The sequence below is a fragment of the Cariama cristata genome, unplaced genomic scaffold, assembly GCF_000690535.1.
Source record: "Cariama cristata isolate BGI_N322 unplaced genomic scaffold, ASM69053v1 scaffold9047, whole genome shotgun sequence".
In the NCBI taxonomy this organism is placed as follows: Eukaryota; Metazoa; Chordata; class Aves; order Cariamiformes; family Cariamidae; genus Cariama; species Cariama cristata.
The window spans coordinates 28,617-55,463 of NW_009626040.1; the positions used below are offsets into that span (position 1 = coordinate 28,617).

Here is a 26,847-nt window from a genome sequence, read left to right on the forward strand (position 1 = left end):
ATGTTTGGCTGGCTACCAGGTGAATTTGCAAGGACAGAACACATGAGAAAGACTCTTTATTAGTTACATTTTAAAGAGAAGGATAGAGAATTTCAGTTTCCTTGATATAAGCTTGAGGATGAATATACCTTTTAAAATTATTATTTTTCTCTTAAACTGGGGGAAAGCAAGGAAATTTTACTTGGTAATTTCAGGGCCAGCAGCCGTCACCTTTCTCCTAGAGAGGACTGTATTTGCTGTCCAGTGCCTCTCTTTTCTGGAGTAGGAGGTACAGCTTGTCTTTTTGTATTCATTCTCGACCAGACAGTGCAAATACATAGGGAAGGACAGAGAGCATATACTGTGTGGCCGACATGAACTTGCTAACCATGAGTGATGCTGCCAGCTGTCCCCTCTGGCTGAAATTTGCCTTGATACCACTGCCAGATCAACTCATCTCCACTGGATATGTTTAGCAATGCAAAACAGGGAATTATTACCCTTGCTGTGTAGGTGGGATGTTGAAATAGAACAGCCTGGATTTGTGCCACTTTACTTTAAATTCCTCTGCTGGGTAAGTGGGGATGTAGTGGTTCAAGGTCCCTTTTCTGTCAGTGGCAAGAGATCACCATTTTCAGATGCAGTGCAGCCCACCCAGGACGTGATTCACCATCTACAGATACCAATTTCTTCCCCTTGTGCACAAAAAGGTGCATGAGTTTACTAGATTTGAAGTTAAGGGCCTCAGTTTCATGCCTAAAGCTTTATGAGATGAGTCCAAATCAAAATGATACAGTTTGTCAGAGAGTGTGGCAGATTCAGGAACCAAACTTTAATGTCCCCAAATCCCTGTGATGCTGTAATTCATAACCCGTTCTGCTTCTTCAGTACTCAGTGTAATGCTCAGCTCCCCTAAAAAGTGTAAAGAATAACAAATACTTAGAAGTCAAGTATATGTCTTGGAATGACATCTGGGCTCCTTGGGTGGGAAAGACAAGGAGGCTGAGAGTATCATAAAAATGTACACGTGGAAGAAAAGTGTTATAATCAGCAACAATCACCCCACTTTTTGAGCCAACTTCCCCTCTGTACCCAGCCAGAGTATTAATGAGCATCTTAAGTCTCTGTGCCGATGGACAAGCTGGGATTCACAATGTTTTAATACAGCATGTGTTTGGAGAGTTTCGCAAAGAAAGAATTGTTAATGAGTAATCCTTGTCCATTAGGGCACTGAGCCAATGAGCCCAAGCTTTGATTCATTGTGTTATCACTACAGGCTTCTGCTAAACCTAAAGGAAAAAAAAAAACCACCACCCACAAACCAAACAAAAAAACCAAAACAAAAATGTTCCTGTGTGAGAATCGTTAGGATGCTGAACTGAGTGGAGAACTGCCTTACATCCTGCCATCCACAGTCTTCCAGAAAAGAACAGTAAGTAATAATTCCTTAAACTGATAGCTCTTGCTGTTGTGTAGTACAAAAGCAATTTTCTCACCTGAATTATTTAGTGGATGTTAATGGATTTTCGACCAAAAAAAAAAAAAAAAAAATATTTTTAAAGCTCATATTTTATTGAAGAATAATATAAGGAGAAGTAATTTCATCTACAAAATTGGTGTAACAGCAGGAAAATTCCCTTGGGAAAAATGTTAAGGTCATGAAAAATAACAACATGACAGTGTTGGAATTTGTCTTTAGAAAACTGGCTTCTATGTCTGTGTGTCACCGGAAAGAAAGCGTAAATTTGACACTGAGTCTTTCCTGCAATAACACTATCTAGTTAATTATGTGCATCAGCTTTCAAATGGTACTGGTTTGTTAATTTTTCATCCTTTTAGGAACAGAAAATGTGATTAATGGGAGAACAGACAACAATCTAGAAAGGGAATAGTTATATTTGGTCTATGTAATTTCTTTGTTTGACAATTTTGTGTACAGATTCCAGGTGCCTCTTCTGAAGTCCAGGACTTTAGCACTTATTTCACATGACTAGCACAAGCAAAAGGGGGTTTCACTTTTCAAGTGATTACTATCTGAATCCATTGCCAGTTTTTAAGAAAATGTCAGTTTATTTTGAGTATTCCTGCTAGCCATTTATCTTCAGAAAACTATAATCGGGGTGGGACGCATTTGGCTTTTGTTATTTTTATTGCTATTGTTTGTTTTAAAAGAGAACCTAGAGATCCCAAAGTAGATTGGGATGGCACTAGGCTGCATGGGAGTTCAAAAAAAGGTTAAGAAAGGAGGGTTTGCAGTTCTATCAGGTGAGATATGAAAAAGATGCTGGAGAAAGGAAGACACAGAGAAATGGTGTTCAGCAGATCATCCCTAGGACAGTCAGAACCTGGCCCCACTCTTTCAAGTTACTTGCCTACCTACAGAAATGCTGTTGAGACTTCTGGTAGAGTTTTCAGTTCTACTTGTGACTGACTTAAAGATACTTATTTTTGCTTCAGAATCAAGCTGTAAGAATATCCTATCTTTTTTCTATGTCCTGTATCTCTTTGCTGCTCCGATTTTAAATGTTGTGTTACAAAAATCTAAACAGTAAATTTCGAACACAGTAACACCAGTCCTGCCTCTGGTTCTCAAACTTTCTCATGTTGTTGCTTGTATTTTGCATCAGCTGCTGTGTAGCTGCCCATGGTGCCATGCATGCCAAAATGATTTGGCAGCAAAAGGCTAGAAACACGGAGCACAAATCTTCCTAACGCTTTCTTGTCTCTTTGATACACTTTAAAACCAACGAGCAAGCAAATAAAAAAGCCTATCAAATAAGTGAAGCGCTGCATTAAATATTCTACAAAAAAAAGCTATGAGGGCAGATCAAAAGCCTGTGAACTAGAGGGGAATCTTCCTATTGATATTAACAGTGTTTGGATGGGGCTGTTAATGATGTTACTGAAATTTCTCTTTGAGCAACCAGCAGCCAGATGTGTAAAGAATAGGACAATATTATGGGACAGAAGGAGGGAAATGTACCTCACTAATATTTGTGAAAAACTTTGCCAGTGCTTTGATGTATCTTCCTTTACCGAGTAACTGAAATAGATTCAATTCTTCTTCTTCTGAAGGTAAAATGCAATTAGACAATCATGGAGCTTTCCTGATGATCAAACGTATTTTTACTTTACCTGAAAGTATGGGGCTACAATGCTTTTGTCTTCAGTGGGCCCAGTTTATTTTAACTTTAATTATTTCATTAAAAGGCTTGGCTTTGCTTACACAGAAGCCAGAGGAAGCTTTACTGTTGACCATAGTAGGGTCAGAGGTAGTATGCTGATAAGAGTCCACAATAAATCTGAAACCTACACCTACATGCATATGTGTATACATATATATCTGTACTCCCATGAACATATATCCCGTAAGAAAGCTGAATAACCATGCATGCACATACATATGGTGAAAGAATAAGCACATATATAATAATATACATCTCAATTTTCTCAGTTAAACATAGAGTAGACAAACGTGTTGATTGACTGTTCTGAAATATGCTAAAGGATACATGTAATAAAATTTTATGTAATTCAGAGTTCTTAATATGCAATTGATGAAAATAATCTCAAGCAATTGGGCATATATCTTACGTTATATATACTGATCTCTGGTTTTCCTTGCTGTGTACCATCGGCCGATGAAAATAATCTCAAAAGGTGGTGGAGTAAATAGGTTTATTAACAAGTTAATTAAAATAATTATTTGGGGAAAAAAGCTTTGTAACTTATCCTATGCCTCTTAATTTCTCCTGACAGGCTCTTATTTTGGAGAGCAATATTGATTTCCTGTGCACCTATTGCCTTTATTTCAGCTTTCACCTATCATCTGATGCATTTTTTTGTTTACACTTCAGGAGGGAGTATCAATCAGGTTGGCTGAGGTAGTCTAGATTCATCTTGATAGCAGTAGCTAAAAGATACGCTGCACAAGAGGAAGTAAGCATGAGGTAGAAATACCTATGAATGTTTAGTCATACCAATGATGCCTGCGAATATCAAGAAGCATTCCACTATTATGTGGTTTTGGTGGATAAAGAAATCTGAATTGAGAGAGTGGTTACTGATCCCAGTTCATGTAGATGAACTTATTCTGGAAGCTGAGATGACATATAGCTTTATTTTACCAGCCAAAAAACCCCCATCTCAGACCCTCTATCTTTAGAAGGAATACTTCTGCTGAGAGGTTCTGTGCATAGGTGCTGCACATGGCACCCTTTGTCACCCGGCCGCGTTGCTAGCAATTTGGGTGCCTCTGTATGTCTGCTGGGTGTGATCATCCCACTGGCCAGAGCAATGCTTCTGCTTCATGGGAGCTGCAGCCAGCTGGGACCACAGGTGTCTGACCGCAGCGACAGCCTAGGAGGATCAGGCTGAGAAGAGGCTGAGGACAGGGTGTGCATTGTGGGACCGGCTCTTTGAAAGTGGAGTCCAGCCCTGGGTATGTGATGCCTTGCGACACCAACTTACGGTAACCTATGCTATTTCCTGGAACTGAAAAACGTGTGGAATAAGTGATGCTTAAATGCTCTATATTGTGTACCTGGTGTAGGTCTGAAATCTGGAAATCAGTAGCTGCTGCTTTTAAATACTGGAGAAATTAATCAGATAAATCTAACATAGGATAGATGGCTCAAGCAGGCTGGATTCAGGGGCAAATCCTAGCAAAACGTCCATCAGTATTTAATTAAGAGTTTGGTGTTAAGGCAAATTTACAGTAGCAAAGCTACATGTAATGGAAAATATATTTCCAGTCTTTTTAATGGTGATCATGTCTTGTGCCTTGCAGAAATCCTCAGAGGATAGCATTCATTTCTTCCATGAAATCCAATGAATGGTCTACATCAGCTGGACATATTAAAGAAAATGAAGTATTAAAAAAGGTGGGAACTGTAAAATCATCATGAACATTTGACTTGAACTGAATCCATCCAGATCAAAATCAATGTGGTAGGAGGGGTAGAGTTGCAAAACCTGTAACGTCCTAGCATACTGGGAGGCTATGACAAATATATCCTCAAGTTTCTTACTATAAACAAGGCAGTATTAATAGCGCCAGGGGTTTTTTTTGTGTGTATGTAAGGAATAATAGATTCTAAGAAGTCTATCCTGAGGCTAAAGAGTGACATTATCTAATGACAATGTTAAAAAATGGAATAGCCTCAAAGAAACAAAGAAGTTTATAGACATTTCAAAGAGACTGTAAAAACACAGACACCATTTTAGCACTTTAAAATATAGCTTGCATGCTTTCTCCTTTATTTGCGGCACAGACTAGACAGATGCGGGATATATATACCTTACAAGCTAAGAAGCCATGCACTGAAAGTCTGCCCGTATACTGATAGTCTAACAAAATACTTTAAAATGGATGTCATCTTGGGACTGTCTTTGAAGTATTTTGATATAACATCCAACATTCCCTACGAGGATAAGTTCTAGGCTCTGTATGACCATATAGAAATTCACAATCCCAATGCTGACATGTCAGCTGTTGCAGTGTTAGCTCCTCATACAGGGTCTGAGGAGGAAACATGAGAAGTAGTAGTAGTGACAGAATGAAATCTTCAAGTCGGGATGCAGGGAGAGCTAATCCTGCAAGGAACTGCAAGGGTTGCATGCCCGTGGGCTGTAAAAAGCTATTGAAGGTCTTGGACATGAGGAGAGAGTGGAGGTGGTCTCGCTCCTCTGGTCTTCAGATAGCAAATCCAGAGAAACATTCAGGAGCCCTCTGAAGACACCTCATTTTGATGTTTCTCTTGCTGACCATTAGGTCAGGGGTCCTGACTGCGCTTCCGTCTTTTCCCGCTGCAGAACCCTCATAACGGGCTGCAAGAGGAACACGCTCCCAAGGGTCTGTCATGGGCAGTTCCCGGCTGTTGGAAAGTGTAAGGCTTTTGCAGCCCTGTGGGCAGCCCCACCTCTTGAGTCCAGCAGACACCTCCCCCAGAAATGTGGTGGTGAGGCAGTAAAATGGTTGGAAGTAGACATGGGCCTACTGCGGCGGCTGGGCTGGTTGCCAACCTCCTTCCCAAGACATATGGAATGTTTTGCTGTTGCAAAACTGTGTTTCTGTGCTAGATTTAAGACTGTGTGTTTATATGTTATGTGCCACAAGAACCCTATCTGGTCTGTGATACAAGTGAATTTTGACATTTCTGAGTAAACTGTTCAAATTATCTCTGGGCAGACATTTAAAATGCATCTGTCTAATTAGAGAGCCTTTGTTTATGTTAAGAAAGAACTTAATGAATCCTCACGGACAAATCTGAATATAATTGCACAGTGTGCTTGCCGCTCTGACAAGCTCCTTCCCAGTCTGCTCAGCGCTGGGGCCTCCTGCTGCGCTCACGCCTTTGTCAGATGACTCCACTGCCGCTTGAGAAACGTGCTGAGCCCCCACTGGGAAGCAGACTGGGCTACAACTCTCAAACGCCTTCAGTGAGTGGAAATGCAGCTCCAGGGACAGTCCCACGGCAATAAAACCAGATGAGGAATTAAGACTACAAAACAGATTTCTGTCAACTTTATGCAGAATCCTCTTGGTGTCTGCATAAACCCTTGAGTCATCTCCTTGTTGGAGCTGTATGTTCTCTTGCTGCTGACGGTCCCGCCTCAAATGCAATCCTGAGTTGCCCTATCCCACCCACATGAGCCAGACCTGGGCAAGAGAGCGTCTTGCACGCCTTACCCCTGGATGCAGTGCTGTTCTAGCTACAGCCTCCGCTCAAGCAGGAGGCGATGGCAGGTCTCTTGCCTCTTATTTAATAGCCGAGTGGTTGGAGCGGGAAGGAGAACCTGGGTACAGCGCCACTGTCAGCCTCAGGAGATGAAAGCTGCTCCATCTGACCTGCTAGGAAAGTACACCAGGGAGCAGGCACAGGCATCTCCCAGCTTCTCCAAGCAGAGTGATACGGCTGCCGGAGACCACAAACGGAGCCGGTGTGCGAGCCTGGTTATTAGACCAAGGCTTTGCTTTCTGGTTTTGCCCTCATTTATCTTGTTCAGAGAGTAATTACTGAAGGCAAGATAAAGAGCCAGTCGCTGGAAATTAAACTCAAGTTTCCTGGCTTGATTCTTCTGACCTAACCATAAACTTACACTTTTTCAGGAAGCGAAAACAATGAAATGATGAAAGGGTGATGAAAAAATAATGCAAACAACTGGTGTTCCCTGGAAGGGGGGGCTGGGCAGCATGCCCTCAGCAGGTCAAGCCAGTGCTTCAGTCCGTGAATATTTGAATAAGGTTGAGCATAAACTACCATTAGTTTTAAACGAACAGCAGAAGGACAGCAAATAGAATATACCACAACAAGGGAAAAACAAACAAACTAGATGCAGCATTTTATTTAAAGCCTGAATTAGGTATTATAACTTCAAGCCAACATTTGTTACAGTACATATTGAAACAACCTCCTGAATCCTGCCTTACAATAGATACACAAAAATTAGTTACTTTATTTTAAATATTCCTTTTGCTTTATATCTTTCAGGGTCTCCTTTCAATCTATTTCTTATTTAGCATATTCCACCTGAATTGAAGAATAAATGGGATCTGAAATGAATTTAATAGGACATCACCAGCTAGCCACTGCTGATGGATTTTCTCTTGCCGAAGGTCCTCATTTGTTTGGTAAGTCACCAAATTACGTTAAAATAGCAAGGTATCTTTTACTCAGAAACCTAGAAGAAAATGCAGTGAAATCTCAGGTCAAGGACATGTGGTTGACATGTGCCAACCTTCTTGAATCTTCAATACCTATGGAAGGAATAACAAATAATGGGTCTGTGGTGTTAATGTAAACCTGTGTGCTATTGCTTTCATCACTACTGATGGCAGAGCTTGTAGGCTGTTCATGTAACACTATTCTACTACCTGAAACCATCCAGCAAAGACAGACCTTTGTATGTAGGCTGGATATTATCTTCATGTGAGTCATTTAAGTCAAACTGAGCAGATATATTTTCAGTTAATTTGTAATAAAATTATACTGCAATATATTTGCATTGTCATATTATGCAAATTTATGAAAGTAATTTCACCTAAATTAAAACCTTTGTCTTATTAAGACCATTAAAAACTTATGCTATTAACTTCAACGCACAAGAAAATTTATAGTGCAGGCTGGAAAATTCTCCTTGCTCCAGTTCCACTGAATTTTTCAAGGCTGAGCATGGGTTTGTTAATGAATGAAGAATTCTTGGTCAATATTTTGTAAGCATGGGGAAGATGTCTTCTGTTATATGTACTGCTAAGGGAAAAAAAAAAAAAGAGAATAACACATTTTTATTTTTTTTTGACCTGCCTTTTGGCAGCAGAGGGAAACCTTTGTTGAGTAACGTGATACATTCAGGGCCTCACACACAATACAGGCATCCCCCGAGAAAGTTGCAACACTTCAGAAGTTTCCAGGCCAAATAAGACCAGAATTCTGTCTTTTTGAGTGCTGAAAAAATTGAAAACATTTCAGTTTCATCTGTCTGAAACAAGAATAGCTGCTTGGGCATTGAGGGACCCTGACACATGGAACCACTCCTGTTGCAGAGCTCTTAGAAGCAGGGAGCAACTCTCCAGTTCAAACCACTTCCAGTGTCCTCGCTCTGTACAACTAAACTAAAGCACTATCACTAATGATAAGGAAAACCCATTGCAATACTGTGTGTTATTGGGTTTTTTTCACCTAAATGTTTTGGGTTTTGGTGGGAGAAATGTTTTTGCAGTTGTTAAATAAGTATATGTAAATAGCTAAAACACTTCCTTGCTACCAGTTAATTCCAATGTCAGGCCATGATATACACAGAGGAGAATGATGTTCAAATCCAAGGTGCCAAATTTTATATCCAGTCATCCCTTTAAAAGTCCTGCATAACTGAACCACTTCAGATTTTTGTCAAGAAGATTTTCTCCCTGATGCTTATTTTTTCACTAATTATTTCATTGTTTTTAAAGAGTAATGATCAGGTAGCTTCAAAATACAATGAAGCATGTTAATGTAAAATACTTTCCCTCCCCACTGAAATCTTACTTAGAAACTATGAGGTCTTCAGAAGAGGGATTGTGTCTCCCATTATAGGTACTCACAGCTTAGCACAACGGAGATTTAATTCAAACTGACATTTCTGTAACAGAAAGAAATAATATATTAAGAGGTTGAATCAGAGGTCCCATCAGGAAGGAGACTTAGCACTCCTGCTGTATTTCTCTTAAGCTGACTTCTGTTTTGTATGGCCAATTGGTCCTGTTTTGCGGGATGTCACTCAAGTCTCAGAAGTGAATTCTTTACAAATTTGGTGTCTTTTGCTTTTATAGCTGGAAAAAAAAAATCAGAAATAATATGCAACTGAGTCCACAGAGAGGGTTACTCATTGTGAAAATATGACTCCATCTCTTCAAAATGCTTGTAGGAAATTGTTTTGCCTCTCAATTTTATATTTGTAAACTACTTGCATTTTTTTTGACATTCAGTTTTGGCAGGTAGAGACTTCTGAACCCAAGGAAACAGGAAGAAAGCTTTTGTTTTAAATGACCCTTAGAATATATATTTCTTCCAGGACTTCTCACACATTACAGCTCTGATGTAATGCAAGCAAGAAATTGCTGGCTTGCAAACATCAGCGTTTATACAAAACAGCCTTCTTTTTCAAAGATGCATGCTCACATTCTGCAAAAAACCTTGGAAATGTATCATCTTTTCATTATGCTTCACTCAGTCTATGGGGAGAGTGTTCTTAGACCTTCAAAAACAAATCTAAGTGCATCTCCAAACATCAGCACCAGGTCTCTCAAAAGAAACGCTGTCAATTGTGAGTTGCTTGTGCTGTGAGTCTCGTCACGATGGTAATTCCAGAGCACTTCTATGTACTCACCCTCAAGATGTCTAGTTGCAGCATGTTTCAGAAGAGCTGAAAAGAAAAAAAAAAAAGGTTTTCTGCCTTTCAGAACTTGGAAATAGCGTGTTGCTATTTTAACAGTATATGTCTAAGGTAAAGTATCTCTTTATGTCTTTGCGGTTAGTGTGTTTTAACTGTAGTTTTTCACTTCTGTAGTTAGGGATCCCTGGAAAAAGGGGCTCAAAATGCAAATGATGAAGGATCTTTAACCTAGCAGAAGTGAGGGTCCTTCCCTTCCACCCTGTCTTCCTGGAAAACTGCTTCTATTTTTATACCTCACTACTCGGGCGATTTAGGAACATCCTGAATCTCTTTACAGAAAATATCTTTTTGAAGAAGTGGCCAAAACCAGATACATAAAATGATACATCTTCTATAACATCTGCATGCAAATCAACTTTTTCTTCCTTGCGGTTCTGGTTTTCCCAGTAAGGGAAAAGGACTCTTGATGACAAGAACTCCCAGAGGTGCATGGGTCTCCATGGGACCTGTCCTGTTAAGATACTTCTCCTCAGTCAAACCCTGTTTTTATTTCACAAGCCCCATTAAAGCCCTATTAAATTGAACAGGGCCAGCGATGTGAAAATCGGTCCAATTTCATATCCTGAACTGAGACACACCTACTGATTTGCATTTTTGAGCTCCTCTAATTTAGGACTGAAATCCTGGTCTCCGTTAGAACCTTTGGGAGCTTTGTAGTTCACTTTAGAGCCATGATGTTATTCTGTGGACACTTCTACCATGATAGACATAGATGATCTGAGCTCCCCAGCTTTGCTCCAAACTGACTGGACACCAGCTGTCACCTCAAAGACTCTGAGGTGCATTAGCAGAGCACTGTGCTGAAGCTGACAAGCCTTGCTCTAAGGCTTGGCAATTCAGCTGGGACAGCAAGACTGTTGCAGAAAGGTATTTGATAACATCTTTCAATTGCCTTTGAGAGTTTTTCATATTAGGGCCAATACACATGTTAGATATCTATATCTCCATTATCTTATTTCTTCCAATGGTTATCACTTGCCCCTCTTTTACAAGGGACTGAACTAATTTTCAGACACCAAAAATGTCTCCTTCATATTTTAAATGTGGAGGATAAGCGTATATATTTGTATGGAATCTGAAATATATACAGCATTTGATTCAAACTGTCATTTATATGATAAGTAAGTAGCAGGCCCTTAAAGTAGTAGTCCCATTCTATTTTCTGTGAAAGCACCTTATATGGGAGTTATTAACATGCATGATATTAAGTGCAAAAGTTCAGCTATAAGCGATGGAATGATTTCTAAGAACCTGGAAATACAAATCAATATTATTATATGTTTAACTTGAATCAAGACCTATTTTAAGTATTTTTGATGACCTGTCAATATTTTCTTCTAATGTGACATCAAAACATAACAAGACAAGAAACACCACTCTCATTGTATATGAGAAAGAAGTTTTTAGGGTGAATGTGCACTCTTAAAAGCTGTATTGGAATGGACAAGGAGGAATAAACAAAAAATGACACGTAACAAAGGGGGAAAGAAAGCAATACATCTAAACTTGTCTTGAGTATTTGACAATGTAAGAACAAAAAAATGCCATTGAAAATTGTTGTAGGCATAGAACAGTGCCCAAGATGAGCTTAAAAGGTAGACTCCTTTTAGATAAATTTGTATTTGTTCTGGTTATGTTTTTTTCCAAAAAAAAGGTAGTAGGATCAAGTGCCCAAACTGATTAAAGAGCTTCAAGATCATAAGATATGTTAAATAACTACTTCTCTTCAGTACCACCTGGCAGATGATGCAACATCTGGCTTCATCCCTGCAGAGAAGATAATTAGGCCCGTAACAGACCCCCAAATCAAAAGGAAACAAACCAAACCAAATTAAAACGGAAAATCATGTATGCATAATAATTACGAAGCGAGCCAAACCAAACAGAGTGGCAGTCTGAGAAAAAAATTTAACGAGACAGCCAGGCTGGACGGGGCTTTGAGCAACCTGGTCTAGTGCAAGGTGTCCCTGCCCATCCATGGTAAGGGGGTTGGAACGAGATGGGCTTTAAGGTCCCTTCCAACCCAAACCGTTCTACAATTCTATGAGAAGGAATGCAGATGAATAGGGCTCTGAGGGTGAGGGCTGCACCACCAAGCAAGGCAAAACCAAAATGCATTTGTGTGATGCTTTCTTTTGTGCATGTGCAAGTCATTTGTGGATCTTAGCCTGGAAAGGAAACTGTTTCATGAAATAAGGGGAATCTTGCAGTCTGGGGCTTGACTGTCTGCCAGTTTACTTCTAGGTGTGATCCTCAGACATACTTCTGGTCACAAATCTGATGTTGGGTCTTAGTGGGCTCATCCACAGTGCTAAATGAAAGAGGCTGAAGACTGAAAGCGGCAATGTACCCTTGACTGTCCAACTTGACACTACTCAGCTCTTACCTTGCTCTGGGGCTCTGTTTTGGACTGTTTTAGTAGGTGTCTTTAAGACATGGGCTTACTCCACGAACTGTTCCCAAAAAGGCAGCGTGGACAAGACTGCAGTAGGTTTGGGTCCTTTTACCCTACACTGTCCTCTAACGCTGTCTCAGTGGGGTTTGTACCTTCATAACTTACCTGCCATCAAACCAAGGCATGCCACACAATCTTCTGACTTCATGCTGTCCCAGTAGTGCTGTGGTGGCATCCAACACAGCCCTTACAATGTTACAGATGATTTGAACTGTAATGCTTTATATTAAACAATAATATCTGAGAGTCACAGGTAGGGTACATGGGCCCAGAAGAGCAAGATCAGCAACAAAGGCTCCGTAGTGCAGATGCATCCTGCCCACTCGAGAGAGAGTTCGAGTTACCCCTAAGCTACACAGATAAGGATCGATCCTTGATGTTTGGCCTTGGGGTAAGGACATCTCTCTGGCACTCTTCTATCTTGTCGCACAGGTGTATCCAGTATGGCCTGAGCACTTTGGCCTTTTTTTGAGATTACAACATTTCTGTGCTTAAAAAACATCTCTTAATCCAGTCAGCTAAAACGTGCTTCTCGTGATACTGAAGTGGTTAATCTGTTGCACAGAATCACCTGACATTTCTAAATATTTATTGGTAAAAATTTTGTTGTAAATAAACCACAATAGGTACAAAATTACAATGGCGAGGCCACTTGGAGGCTTCTCCATGAATGGGAACCAAATTTTATCCAGGCAAATCCACACTGGGAACAGCCTTTGCCATTGTTTCAGACATTTACAAACAAGTTTCTCTGTAACGAAGTTAATCAGTAAACTATATAACCTCTGACCTGTGTCACTCCTTTGCTAATCTTAAAGAAAGTTCTCACAGTAAAGAAGTCAACAGGATATGGACAAAGGAGAATTAAGAAGTTTTATTTATACGTAGTCTTTAAGGAGAAAAAAAAAAAAAAAAAGAAAAGAGAGGGAAAGGAGGACTGGGTACCTTAAGGAGAGGTTTTTTTTCTTCAAGAGATGGTCAGACTGAAGACAGCCTAAGGTAGGATATTGTCGTGTTCTCGCTTGGACGTGTTTGCGATCTATTCTTGCCTTCTCCCTTGAAACTGTAGGATGCTAGAAGGTTGTTTAAACCAAGGGATCTTTAAAGATCAGCTAATAATCTGTTTGGAATTATATCAGGATTTCATTAATGGTTATGCTATGGTTTTCAAATTACTTAATCCTGAATCTTGTTCCTATTTCTGTAAGTTCCTTTGTGAATATTTTACAGAGAGCCAGATGTTCATATTTTAAACCTGCTCAGAATTTTTTTTCTCTTCAATTAGGTGGAACAGTAACTTTTACTTTAAAATGAGATCTTATTGTACTTTCTGCAATATTCCGAATAAAACCACCTTCAATCTGCGCATAACCTCAGTATAATTCTGCAAACTGAAAACACTTTCTTTAGTTCCTACAACTTTCTTTAGTTCCTATAAGGAAAATTCCCTTTCATTACTACAAGTGGTTAAGTCTATGTCAAATATTTTTTCAAGTCTTAGGTAAAGTATTCTGTGTAAAATTTAAAGGAACAAAAGCAAAACTCTCTGAGTTTCAGTTGCAAGTGGTATTGTGGAAAAAATATTTGTAAAATGATGACCACATCCATGTGAAGGTTTCACTTTCATATTAGTAAGCTTTCCATATTTCTGTGAAAGATTTTTAATTGAAAAGCATTTATTTGCAAAACATAATCTAAAAGATCTACAGCTATAAGTAACATCACATTTGTGTGTGCTTTAGTAGTCTTTCTTTAAAAATGTAAAAAGTGTGCTTCCAAAAGGAAAAACAGGTAAATTTTTCAAAATAGTTAAGACCACACAAACATAAAATATTGCTGCGTTCCACTGAGCTTGTTTCTGATTTCACTTTCACTGCTCATACTACTGCAACTCCAGTGGTTTCAGTGTGCTGGCTCATGCTTTAGAGTGGCATGAGACCAGCCCATCTCAGACTTCTACTAACATACATCTGGATAAACGCATATGTACATTGCAGTTGGCAAGATGAGATTAGTTTTCTTTTGCGATAAGAAATTATTTGGTCTAGATGCACAGGTACTTTGCAAAGCATAATTCCAAAAATCAGTGCGGTTTTCAAATGTCACACAGTGCAGAGCAGTGCACTGTCTGCCTCTGAAAGCAGAACCCCCTTCAGCTTTTGTTGGAAGCCTCACACACACGGAGGGCTGGGGAACGCAGCTCAGATCACGCTTTTTGGATCAGGTCATAGAAACACTTTGTCCCGACAATTTCAAGGCATCTAGTTTCTATTTCAGCCTCATAATTTGTTTCAATTTTTTAAGAGAAAACCAGAAAAAAGTGGGACTTCAGTTGTTTGCGTTCTTAAACCTGTTATTTAATGGGTAAAGTTAAGGTAGCCTCCAGACAGCGCATCAGTCCTGCCAGGAAAGGTTGCCAGTCCTTGTACCGCTGCCAGGCTTGCCTTCGGCTCAGAGGCGGATGGTGCGGGCTCACAGCGGTGCTGCACTTGCACGGGCACCGCACGACTGCGCAGCCTTGTAGGGGCTGGAGGCCGGGCTGCAGGGGTCGGCTGGATGGCAAGGAGGTCGCATTTCACCGCTTATATTAGGAATATCTTCCCTGTTCCTTCATGGTAACCTTGCTTTCCTCTTTCAGGCTCTTCTCGAAGGTTTATTTCATGCTTAGTCTCCTAATTAAGCCTCACATTTGTCGTCTTTCCCCAGTGCAGTTTTTCCCTGTCATTACGTATTCACTCAGAATTAAACAGAAATTAACATGATATTTGAGTCTAGATCTAACTTTCACCAATGCCATAGGATTTTTGACTTTTGTTTGGATTTCTTTTATTCTGCTGTGAGACCTAATTTGGGTTGCTAGCTTCCCTGTGGTGTGGGTTGCTCTTTCTTGCAAACTAAACATTTATACAATTACCTGCATGGTGTCTTTCAAGATGTTTTTTATGTAATGCCAGTGCCAGACATTTCCATCAATAACAAAAGAGTGGCTGAGAATGGCTAAGTTACTTTTAAAATCTCTTGCAATATATTTGTGTAGGACCACGACCACAGCAAATCTGAGCTCAGATAATACAATCTTTATGACTATGCTTTGTTTTTGCAATGGATGTCTGGAAATGGAAACTTCTCTGATAACTGCAGTTTCATGGCAGTAATAGAAATTGTTTTTGCATTATTATTTTCCAGGTGTCCTTTCAGAGCCAATGAGTTCTCCAGTGCAAGAGGCAGATGTGTCACCTTACACACAGTACAACAGTGTGCCATTTCCCCAAGTTCAGCCTCAGATTTCATCGCCACCTTATTACCCCAACCTAGGCTTCTACCCTCCGCAGCATGAGGAATGGTATTCCCCTGGGATGTACGAGCTCAGGAGAATACCCTCAGAGACCTTTTTCACCAGGGAGACGGAGATAATGGATATCCCTGCCGCCAAAAAGCCTAGACTGGGTCACTCCACAGGAAGAGTGAAAGGAGAAGAGCTCTGTGTAGTCTGCGGTGACAAAGCCTCTGGGTACCACTACAATGCTCTTACTTGTGAAGGATGCAAAGGTAGGATGAAATCAATTACAGAATACAATTCAGCTAATAAGCACAGCAGATTCTGAGTTTTTCTTTTCTTTCTTCTTAATTTTATCTGAGTCATTAAGCATTTTAGAGATTTATGTTTGGATCTGGTGTACACTATTCTGTATTTTTTCCCAAGACAGACTGGTAGCATCTTCCACCATTGTCCTGTGATTGTAGAGCACAGTTGGCCAACCTACAGGTCTTGAGCCACCATTAGCTCTTGGTAAACTGAAGAACAGCTTCCATCGGGGGGGCTGCAGCCTGGCTCTGCCGTCTTGGGGGCTGTTCAGGCTGATCTCTGCCTGTGGAAGGAACCAAACCATGGAGGCCTCTGGGAGTTCAGTGCCAGGCTGCCCTAGAAATCAGCTGCAAAGGCAGCCCAAATGCCTCCTGTAGTGCGCATTGAAAGGAAGGGAAAGCTGTCAGCTCCCACCTGCAGGCTATTCCCAGAGAATCTCTTGCCCCCAGCTCCCAAAGGGTATGCTGGGTGTCTTCAGGTTTGTGAAATGAAAGGGTTTCTAACTCTAGACTCTCTTCTAGGGGTAGTCCCCATCCCTAGGGAGGGAGCTTCTTCAGGAAACAGATGGTATCTGTAGGATAAATATCTTACTTCTTAGGAGAACAGTATTCGCAAGTTGGTGTCAGGATAAATGGGATATAGAGAATCACTGCCATTATTTGAAACATGATTGCCAGATATTTTAGCGGAGAGGGACAAAAGTTTATGCTGATGAAGTAACTCTTATACCTTTAGGTATATATATACCTATATATACACCTATATACACCAGAGGCAGTTCCTCTGTGACAGGGCTGAGGTACATTATAGAAAGAAAAATAATGCCCCAGTTTTTCATTCTATTCTGTGGATAAATATTTCATTATCATTTCTGTTCTACAGATAAAGGCTAAAGCATGGACATTAATGAAGCACTAAAATATCTTAATGTGGAACTCACTGTCACTGAGAGTGGACTTTCAACTAATTTGGGGGTTTTGCTTTATCTATTACAAGTTCATTTCTGAGGGCACAACAGGCCACAGTAGTCAACCACTCTAAACATTAATATAGTCAAGGGTCATATAGTTTATCTAAATAATTCCAATAAATAAGATATTAATTTCTTTCTGCTATCTGTGTGAATACTCTCAAAGTCAAAAAATATGACAACTCATAAGAATGCTGTCATTATAAACCAGATTAAACTCAATTTTGATGTGAAGATTCTAAGTAATGATACATTTTACTCTGTTAGTAAGCTATTCCTTAGCTTACTTAGCTGTTTATTAACTTCATTATTAAATGTCTTAGCAATTTTTCAAATACTTACAATTATGAACTATGGAATCTGTAAAGAATGTTTCTAGGAGAGAGGTTAAAACCACCAGGTAAATACTCAGACTAAAACCCATGGTGCAAGGAAATATGTGTTCATCTTTCTCCTGATTCAGTTTGAATCACTCCATGTAACCATAATTTTACTGCTTTATTGGGATAATTTATTTTATGTTTTTGCTCTGTTTCATGACTGCACCATCAATTACAAAGAACAGTACCCTTGATTGAACATAGTAAAAGTTAAATTATTTAAAGATAATGCATTCTATTTCTACAATAAACTTAGGAGGTGATTAAAGTACCAGCTGATTCAGTAAAAAGATGTGCTGAGGATAGTAATTCTGTTTAACAAGGTGAAGGGGATACTATGTCTTCTAAACCTCTGATCATTCTTGTGTATCTGTGGAATTTTTCACATGGGTATACATTACCCTCAAAGCATGGTGACCAGAATTGGGCTCAGTACTTCAGTTGTGCTCTTATCAGTGCAGCAGCAGAACTGCTTCACGTCTCGCTTCCAACTATGAGATTAGCCCTTCTTTTTGGCAACAAAACTGTTAATTCATGCTCAATGTGTGTGTAGAATAATATGCAGATCCCTTTCTCCAGGGCTAGTGCTCACCTTGCAGCACCCCAGCTCCATTGATGCCGTGGACATTCTTATCTAAAAGGAGGAGGCTTTGCACATATTTTTATGGGATTCAGTCCTCTGTGATGAATATGTTAAAATTACTTTTTTTTTCATTTCTTTCTTGGGTAATGCATTCAGTAACACCCTTCATTCTTTTTGTTTTGCTTTCTTGGGCAGAAGAAACAATATTAAGATCTTATTTAGCATCCCTCATGAGAATATTAATCTAAAGATATGGGCAGAAGTATACACTTCTATATATATTTCTTAATACATCACTATCCTTTAACAAATAAGTATGAACTATTTCATTAATATTTTACAAATTATGCAAAAGCAGATTAAACAGAACATTTGCTCTCATACAACAAATGCCTATGGTACTAGGAAAAAAAAAAGAAAAGGCTTCCTTGAAGTTTCTCTCACCTCTAATGTATCACTTTAGAAAATGCTGCCTTGAATAACAATAATAACATCACAGTTGCTCATAAAGAATGAGGCGGTTCAGGCGTTGTTACAGTATAGGGAGCAATATACTGTGCTTTAAAGCCTGCTGCTGTAGAGGGCATTTCTGAGACCACCTTTGCAGACAGACATCAAAGACTTTTTGGTATAGCCTCAGCCTGTACAGTGATACTAGGTTTTAAGGGCCTTTTTCAGACGTTACACAATGAGAGTGACACAGTATCGCACTTATTCAATAAGGCCACAGAATAAGTTCTGCTGAGAGAAAAGCTAGCTGTGAATTCCCTCTGCGCAGGCTGGCGGTATGAGTTTTTGCGATCCTCAAGCCATTCATGTAATGCTTGATGTCTCTCACACCAGACTGAGAATACTTCTTGCAAAGAAGGGTCTCGCTTTAATGTTCTCCTCGCACTAACTCCCACCAGGTGGGGGAAGGAGCGCCGGAGCACATCTTGGTAGTCTGACAGAGCGGAGAAGGTGCTTTGCTAGCAATTGTGACTTCAAAAACTTTTAAATTGAAAAACCCAAAGCAGTTGGCCATCAGGATGGCAAAGATAGATATTTACAAAGCTTTCATCTACGCTTTTAACAGCTGTTCTCCTTCAACTTTCATAATTTCCATAACAAAAATCAGCATTGGTAACATTGGAGCAGCTCTAGCCATAATTAATCATATTCACAACTAGCTAAGAGAACAAAGCAAATTCAACATTTCCAGCCCACATGAGCTTTTTGTAATTTGACAAGACCAGATAAAAGTTAGACTGTGCCAGGAAGACCTTCAGCTTTTGGGGCTATCCCTTCATTAGTTTAACAGATGCCATTTCTGATTTACCTCTGAATTTTTGTGAAACTCCTCCTGGTATAGGACACACATAAAATACTTCAGGCAATTTAAGTTCATTTTGAATTATTAGTGAATTATATATATACATATATATATATATGCTATCCATACCAAAAAGCTAATTTCAAAATTAATTATGAAGAAGTCTGTTCAAGAAGACAATGATTCAAGAGTCACTTCATGATAAAACTGAAGCAAGAGTAGGGGTAAAACTACTTTTTGCCAAAACAAACATTATTTCAGTTTTCATTTCACATCATTTCACTTTTTCAAAACCTTTCTTTTCAAGAGAAAATATTTGACTGCTTGAATCTTGTTAGTTCTTAGCTTTTGCATCCACATTTTTGCACTCTTCTTTCACATTCTTACATACTTAAAAAAAACCTCATTTACTAAAGCTCTTTTTCTTTGCTGCTCCATGAAAAAGTAAATGCACACCTTGTGGGTAGCGTGAGTGATAAAATCATTAATCAGACTTAGAATGTCATAAATATTTGTGCAGAGCTTTTCAACATTTACTACTAATTAATGTGTCATAAATTACAGGATTTAAATTTAGAAAGTAAAATTAATAAATGATGTAAAGCAGACGCAGTTGCCTTTAACTGGCACTGAGAACCTACAGCTTAAACCCAGGCCTTTTTCTCCCTTCCTTTTGCAGTAAATGGTAATGTATTAAACACCACGTGAACGATGAATAAAAATAATGCCTGAGGGTGCTGGAGGTTCTAAGCAATCTGCATTTCAAAAGAGACTGATGCCAGTCAACTGTATTTATTTGGAAAGCAGTCAATAAAACAGACAGCATGGAAGAGATTTCAAGCAGAAATTACAGCAGATTCAGAGAAATGACAGATTTTTTGTGACCAGATAGTGGAATTGTTTTACTGGAAGCTACACATTGGTGCTTGGAAGAGATTGTGCAACTATAAAACATGGGCCAAAGTTGGGAAATTGTCATCTGACAATGGCAAAATCATCATGTCATCTGTTATCTCAGCTAGATTCAGTGGGACAGTATCTTAGCCGAATGCATTCTGAAAATACACAGACAAATCCTGCAATGGACAAAAATTCAGATTCACATCTGTATTTTCCCTGCAATTTGAGTATGAGAGAGTGGGTCTTATCTGGTGTCTCTCTTATGCATGCAAGTGCCAGGATAGAAAACGATGGTGGTTTTATTGTGCCAGCCAGTGGTGATAAGAAAGCAAAAGCTTTGTGAATAGCTCTGGTTAATGTAAATTTACGCAGAGCTGTAGTTTGAAGTGCACTATAAATCAGTGATGTGCCAGTGGAAGCTCCCAGGAGACTATTTCAGAAACCTGCCCTCAGATGGGGAGGAGAACTGATTCCCTCTACAGCCGATGCTAAATAGTCTTTACCATATGAAGGACAATGTAAAAAGATTGTGATGGCAGAGTGAGTCACACTAAAAATTCAGGAAACGTTCAAGTCATCATTGGCAGCAAAGACTGTGTTGGTTTGTGATCACTGTTTTATTCAATTACATTTAATATCTTGAGCACTCCACATTTTGCCTACAGTGCCACTCTCAGAGGTGTGCTAGGCAGCAGCCAAACAGGAGATTTGGACTGGCTGAGGAAAAGTCCTCCCAATTTCTTGTATCAGTTGCTGTTTGCAGTTACCACTGTGCAATTTTGGAGTGAACCCAGTGATGATACCAGTAAAACTGCCTGCACAGGTGAAATTAGGTGACTGCTTAACTCATCAGGTGGACAATATTTAGCGAATGAGGCTGGAGTATCTTGTAAACAGGGGAGGAGGCCACATGTGCAGATATGATGCAGCTTCCTTATTAAACTTGGGGGTGGGCAAGCAGACCAGTATGCGGAGCTTGCAGAGCTTCCGCAGCTCCCAGGAGCTGAGGGAATGGTGGCAAGTTACTCAACTCTCTTGCTGCACATCCTGTACCTCAAGACACTTAACAGACTCATTTTTTTTTTCACTGGCTTTTTGTATGGTATCATCCTACAGCTCTAGCACTGGTGCTCAACCTGCTCCTGGCAGGTTTCAGATTTGGGTCTGAACTCTCCCAACATTCACAGTTCCGGGACCTTACTTTGGGCTAATGTCTAATGTTTGGGCCTGTGATCTATCATGTTGAATTATTAAATTATATGACTTTGATACTGTTGTCAATACAAGTATCAAGAATATAGTCATCCAGGCACTGAAAGAAACTCAGGGTGCAGCAGAACATGTGTCATTCAGAAAATCCAGTGGAGATGGAGGTGCTCTTCAACTTGATTACTTTGCTTCTTTGAGTGTTTTCTTTTATCCATGTCACTGCTGTGTTGTGCAGGGTTCTTCAGAAGAAGCATCACAAAAAATGCAGTATACAAGTGTAAAAATGGAGGCAACTGTGAGATGGACATGTACATGAGGAGAAAATGCCAGGAGTGCCGTCTAAGGAAATGCAAGCAAATGGGCATGTTGGCTGAATGTATGTATACAGGTATTTGCATCATCTAGTCAGAGTGTGCATCAAATACTGTATTTGTTTAATTAGGCTGGTTTTAATAGTAAAGCTATAAAGGATATTGTCTGGCAGGTGGAAGGTGCATTAAAGATGATAACGTGCCTGTGCATCAAATCCTGTTGAAAAAGACAAACTGCACTTATAAGCAATGGGATCTAGTTGGTGGTTAGCGACACAAGGGTGTAAGAGCTGAGGAGATTGTGAAGGAAGGGCTGTCCTGCACGCGATGACAGCCATTACTCTGCTTGAGCGGGAAGGAACGGCAGTGAGGGGAAGCGAGTCCATGCGAGACTCCACAGGAGCGAGGAGTTCGCTGTGTTGTGGAAGCGGGAGCAGGAAAGTCCCGGCGCTTCCCTTTGCTACTGTTTCTGGGGCTCTCCCTGTCAAGTTCTTGCTAGCCAAGCCCAAATTTTGGCATTCAAACAATGCCATTTTTGAGAAAAGAGGAGGACTGTGGCTAGCAGGAAGTTTCTGCGGACTCACCAAGGGTACGTTCCCAGACCTCACCCAGCAATCAGGCAAAGCCTGCTAAGGGCTAGCCCTTTTTTATAGTCTCATTACCTCTTCTCATGGCACTACAAATTCTCCTGCCTTGCACATAGGCACGCAGGTAGAACCGTCTCCAGAAATGAAGCTGATGGACTTTAATAATGCCTCATATTAAAGCAAATATTCTATTCAGATAGACAACTTATAAACTTCATTGAGCTTTGCATTGGATAACTGAGAACAACAGGGATATTGGAGTGCAACTTCAAATGCGTTTAAAACTCCATTTTGAGTAAAATGTTGGCCAATCCATTATTTTTGCAAGCTTGCTCCTGAAAACAGTCTGTAAACATCTGCTTTTCTGCCTTCCATGAACAGGGCTACAATTTCTTTTTCCTGAGGGCTCCAGTCATTTTATCATACACGTATGTGTGAAACCAATTTAGGTTCATACAGGAAATTAATCTACTTGGAATTTTTAATATACTTCTATCCCTCAATCTCATCAGAAGATGCTATATTAACTGTTGGTTTTGTGCGAAACAATAAGCTCCATCAATACTTGGAAGGCATTGCTAGCCTCATGTAATTAATCTTTCATTCTGCAAATTGAACAGGCTACAAAGATCCTGAGATATGACATATTCTCATGCAATACATAAACATATGAGCAGACACCACCACTGTGATGGCAGCACTCAACGTGTCCCTAAGTGTCAGAGGAAAACAACTCCCCTGTGGTGCTGATCCCAGATCCATTGTTCCAAAATTCTGAGGGTTCAAAATAGCCTGAGTGACTGAGTACGACAAAAAAACAACCCGTCACCAAAAAAAAACAGGTCAGCATAAATAATACCAACTGGGCCCACATGAAACTTTTAAACTGGCCTATCATTTTCACAAACGGGCACATGTGAAAGAAAAGCCAGTGAGTGCCACTGCCATCTGATTCTCTCTCTGCAGTGGAAACACTGGGTATCTTGTGTTGCTCATGACTTAAGCATAAGCATGCTCTAATGCACTGCAATGAGGATGTTTGGCAAGGTTCTATTTAATGGCTTTTAAGTAGGAGTGTGCTGTATAATTGCTTTTAGTTCAAGGCAATCCAGGACAGTAAAACACGAAGCTTCTAGTAGTATAGAGCATTTATTTTTAAAAAAAAAATTACTAGGAAATGGAAGGTTACCTTGAACTTTGTTTCCCTTTCTCATTTTGTAGGATTGTAATTGCAAGCTCTGTGGGTTCTTTTTTCCCTCTGAACAAGGAGGTAAAGTCTTATAAATATTTATGGCACAGCTACTCAACAATCCTACTCCTGCCCTTTATATACAAACCACAGACAGATCAAACTTACTGACCATCAGTTTCAGTCATTTGCTGTCATTTTGATGTAACAGCAAGTGGGTGAAATGTCTACCTATGGAAGACCCAGGTTCTGCCACTCTTCCTGGAAGGTAATACCCATTTAATAGCCATTGAAGCCTAGCTACCTCTGGGGTAAAAAGTAAAGTCCTGTCTTTCACATGAGTTTTCCAGCTAACTTCAATGGAGCCCAGATGAGATGTCAAGGTACTACTCAGTAGCAGGAAGGATGAGAAAAATCTATCTTACTGCTTAGGGCAAATGTAAACCAGATTTTCCCTAGGAAGGTAGTAGACAAGATCCTAAGCCGGTGCAAAACAGTAGAAGCCCATTAACACCATCAAAGGATGCACTGAATAATTTAGAAAAAGAAATCTATGCTGCTGTGTGGCAGCACAAATTACATGGCTCGATACCAATTATTATCTCCATCGTTCCTATTCCCCCTTTCAAGGTATTATTTGCAGGTCTTATTTTAATAATGTAAATTTCCTCTTCTCTCAGTGGTTCAGGTAGGTTATTTTATATAGTGCTTAAACAGGAAATTAAAAACATTCACCACGGAATTCACTGTTCTCATGGTATCTTCCTCCACCATCCGAATGAGCCTCTTTTCCTGCTCTGCATTTTCAAAGGTGAAGAATGGGAAGGATACTTGAAAGAAGCTCCAAAAAAAAAGAAAGCAAGTCCTGCGCTGATAGGTTTATTTTTAGATGAATACTTAGCTGCTTACTTTTTCATTTGTGCTTTCTGGCTGACTTCCACAGGTTGTGTAGGGTACCTATCGTCCCTTTCTTTTGTTAGCACACACAAATTGCTAGTTTTTATGACATCCACACAAGGATGCTCCCTGGTTCGTGGTACTGAAATGTAGTCTAGAACAAAAAAAAAACCCCACAAATGCAAAAATCTTTTCATCAGGGCAAGTGAAACTCTGTAGTAAAACCAGGACCTTATTCAGTCCTCTAATACAATGAAATGCAAAATGGCAAGATCAACCAGGTAACATTTTAAAGAAATACATTTTAAAGGTACATTTACCAGCCTGAGTTACTTCTGAGCCTACATTTTCAGCTGCTGGTCTATCTGTATAGTGACACTGTAATGGCTAAAGCCCTGGAGCCCTCTCTTCTGAGTAGGCTTTCTGTGCAAAGATTCTGCATTATAGCCATAATATTGCTTAAAGATTATTGAAATCATCCAGTGCCCTTTGCGTAAGAACAGCTGCACCTTGATTACTGTTTCGGATGAGATGAGTAGCACACTTTTGATGACAGCCTTCCAATTGTTCCCATTTATTGTGCTTTGGTGTGGGTTTTGGAGCACATGAAGGGTATTCTTTTGGATGAAACTAAACCAAAGACACGCTCCAGCGCACTCCTGTTGCTAATGGGTTTTCTGTCTGTAAGACCAGATTAGAGCTGGTCCAAAGCAAGACCCCTGACATGCACACTGTGTGGATGCTGGGTCACCAGAACCAAGGGTTTTGCTCTGCAGATGGGCTCCTGCTGGGCTAGACTACTCATTAGTGTGTACTTAGTATGTCTCATTAGACACACATCCAAAGATAACGACACATTCAGGAAATGATCTGCATGGGTAAGTGGGTTGTTAGGGTAAAGGGCATTCATGGGCATGTTTATGTACTTATTCATTGCCTGAGGCATCTATCAATCCAATTGCTATCTGTTGTATTATGTGTTCTAGGTCTGTTAACAGAAATACAATGCAAGTCAAAAAGGCTGCGGAAAAATGTGAAACAGCTCCCAGATCAGGCAGTCAATGAAGATAACGAAGGCCATGACATGAAACAAGTGACATCTACAACTAAAATGTCTAGGGTAAGAAAATTCTTGTAAATGTTCATACAGTAGTGGTGATGTGAGCTAAATGCAGCTAGTACAGCGAATGTAGAGTACTTGCAAACTCTCTGGAGCTGTCTGTATTAATTAAAATTCCATTTGCCACCAAGTCATGGAAATACCCTGAGTATAGAAGTAGTTCTCATGTTTTAGTCAAAACTCAGTAAAGCATCTATAAAATCCATAAAATATTTTTTTCTGTGATACATATGTCCGGTACATATCACAGACGGCGATGTGTGATATTAAAGTTTGAGCATACCTAGTTATTTGCTAAACATTTCTTTATTTCTAAAAATAAACCACACAAACTCATGCAGTTTAGAAGCATCATACACTTCTTTTCTGTACACCTCTCTAGAAATCTCAGTGAGGAGTAAACCTCTTGTCTGCTTGGTCTCCAAGTGTGAGAAATAGATGTATAGCTTTTGCCTAAAGCAAGAGATGCTAGATCATTTCTATGACTGCATTTCATGATGGGCTTCTTTTTTTTTTTTTTGGCCAGTATAGGAGAAAGTAGTATTTACCCCAGAACAGCAGAACCTTCTTGATTACATCATGGATTCATACAGTAAACAACAAATACCACAGGAGGTGTCAAAAAAGCTAGTAAGTACATTGATGAATTTATTTTCGAGATGCGGATAATGAAGGTGAGGGTTATACAGCAGAAAATATTTGTACTCAGCATAAGTAGGTGTAGTAAGTAGTAAGGCAAACTATGGGTAAAAGCTTATAGTTAAAACATGCTGCAAGTGGGGCAGAATCGCTCCCATTCAGTCAACACTTAGACGCGTCTTTATCAAACTTAAATGCTAAGAAAAAGCTTTCAATTCTGGAAATACACCCTTATGCTCAAATCTAACCTTTGCTGATTGGAACTTTGTTTTTTGCATTGTCAGTATAGGCAGTGATTTGAGTTCGACTTGCAGCCAAGCTTCCTTTCTATAAAGACACCAGCCTGGAAGCTTGAAAATACTTGAGTTTTTTGAAATCAAATTCCCAACATTTTCCAGGTTTGGATTTTTGTTTCATCCCCTCTTCTTTCCTTTTCCTCTCTACCTTCTAGAAATTCCATTTTCCCTTTAAGAGCTCCCAGTTTTCATGGTAGGATGGAAAAAAGGTTGGAAAACAGGGAGAAGAGGAAAAAAGGGGTTAAAAGTGAGATTTTTTTTTTACAAAACTGTCATGTTCAATCTTAAAAAAAAAGAAAACAAAACAACTGTAGAAAATTATTTCCTAAGTCATCAACTTTGAAAACTAAAAGGAAGACACTTGCAGGGGCAGGGTTGAATAACTCATAACTAAGTTGTAGAACTGTCATGGTTTAACCCCAGCCAGCAACTAAGTACCATGCAGCTGCTCGCTCACTCCTCCTTCCCCTCCGCCCCCAGTGGGATGAGGAGGAGAATCAG

The 26,847-nt window shown here is 39.7% G+C and overlaps 1 protein-coding gene across 1 annotated transcript; it reads left to right on the forward strand.

Moving 5' to 3' along the window:
• Positions 1–1,329: 1,329 nt before the first annotated feature.
• Positions 1,330–26,045, forward strand: LOC104164512 (bile acid receptor-like; the record flags this gene model as incomplete). The annotated part of the gene is made up of 6 exons (XM_009703858.1): positions 1,330–1,411; positions 7,473–7,612; positions 15,554–15,916; positions 21,543–21,683; positions 25,278–25,411; positions 25,943–26,045. Coding segments are annotated over exons 2-6 (826 nt in total), but the record flags the coding sequence as incomplete, so codon positions are not given.
• Positions 26,046–26,847: the final 802 nt, after the last annotated feature.